This window comes from Cyprinodon variegatus, unplaced genomic scaffold (genome assembly GCF_000732505.1).
Source record: "Cyprinodon variegatus isolate N-32 unplaced genomic scaffold, C_variegatus-1.0 Scaffold1475, whole genome shotgun sequence".
Lineage (NCBI taxonomy): Eukaryota > Metazoa > Chordata > Actinopteri > Cyprinodontiformes > Cyprinodontidae > Cyprinodon > Cyprinodon variegatus.
In genome coordinates this window covers 135,113-136,248 of record NW_015151928.1, presented here as the reverse complement: position 1 = coordinate 136,248, position 1,136 = coordinate 135,113, and the positions used below count along the sequence as shown (strand labels likewise).

The window sequence follows — 1,136 nt, the reverse complement described above, 5'->3', positions numbered from 1 at the left end:
CACCCAGCAGAGCCTCCTCCACCCAGAAGAACCTCCTCCACCCAGAAGAACCTCCTCCACCCAGCAGAGCCTCCTCCACCCAGCAGAACCTCCTCCACCCAGCAGAACCTCCTCCACCTACCAGAATCTTCTCCACCCAGCAGAACCTCCTCCACCTACCAGAATCTTCTCCATCCAGGTTGCGGACCTTCAGCTCCTCTCTGGGTTCGGAGCTCATCCGTCGGCAGGAGGCCGTGAGGCAGCGGGCCCTTCCGACAGCCAGGGGCCACCTGAGGGCCACTCGTCCCACCGCAGCGGCCATGGTGTCCCTTCCTCTGCTTCTTCTTCGGTCTAACAGCAAACTGCTGCTCTGCCGCCACCTGCTGGCCTGGACAGGAAGACGACCGATAAACAATAAAACAAACTGTTACTTTAAAATAGAAATGAAGTCTTTGTATTCCAGAGCTTTAAAGTCTATAATTTAGTTATTTTAGTGTTTATTTTTTTTATTCCAAGTTTTCCGTATTTGCTGAGTTTCTGTATGATTTAATATTCCCTGTTAAATATGTCCCTCATTGCTTCCCGTTGTTCATCACCTGCTTAAAATGATAGAGGAGCTGAGAAACACCTGCTGCTGGTTTATGACCTGATGGGTTGGTGGATGGAAGACCTGGCAGGTCAGAGGATGAGGAGGATGAGGAGGAAGATGAGGAAGATGAGGAAGGCTGGACAACAGTTTGAAATGGGAAAGAGAGATAGAGGAGGGAAAAGGGGAGAGAGGTGGTTGGAGAATGAAGGAAATAAAGTGGAATAGTCAGAAAGCAGCTCAGAGGAAGAAAGAGATGTTAGAAGGAAGGTTGATAGAAAAGAAATAAAAATAATATTTAGATTCATTTCAGCCCCATTTTGATTTCCAGATAAATAAATAAGAACATTTCTGGTAATTTGGAAAAATGAGGAGCAAAAAAAAATCAAAGCTTTGGATTTTGGACACTGAGGGAAAAGAAATGATGGAGATAAAAGTCATTGGAGAGAATAAAACTGTGAAAGGAGTGATAACAGGAAAACCAATGAACCAGCGTTTAGATCAATTAGAGATGAATATTATTGGAGGCTTTGTTATCAGGATAGAGAAAGTTTATTAAAAATCTCTAAAA

General features: G+C 44.5%; 1 protein-coding gene across 1 annotated transcript in view; it reads right to left on the bottom strand.

Annotated features, from left to right (window-relative positions):
• auh (AU RNA binding protein/enoyl-CoA hydratase) overlaps positions 1-318 on the bottom strand; it is a gene marked incomplete at its 3' end in the record, with an annotated part of 11,786 nt that extends 11,468 nt beyond the window's left edge. The window contains exon 1 of the mRNA XM_015403267.1: positions 160-318. Coding sequence (XP_015258753.1) covers positions 160-301 — 142 coding nt within the window. The remainder of the gene's footprint in view (positions 1-159) is intronic.
• Positions 319-1,136: the final 818 nt, after the last annotated feature.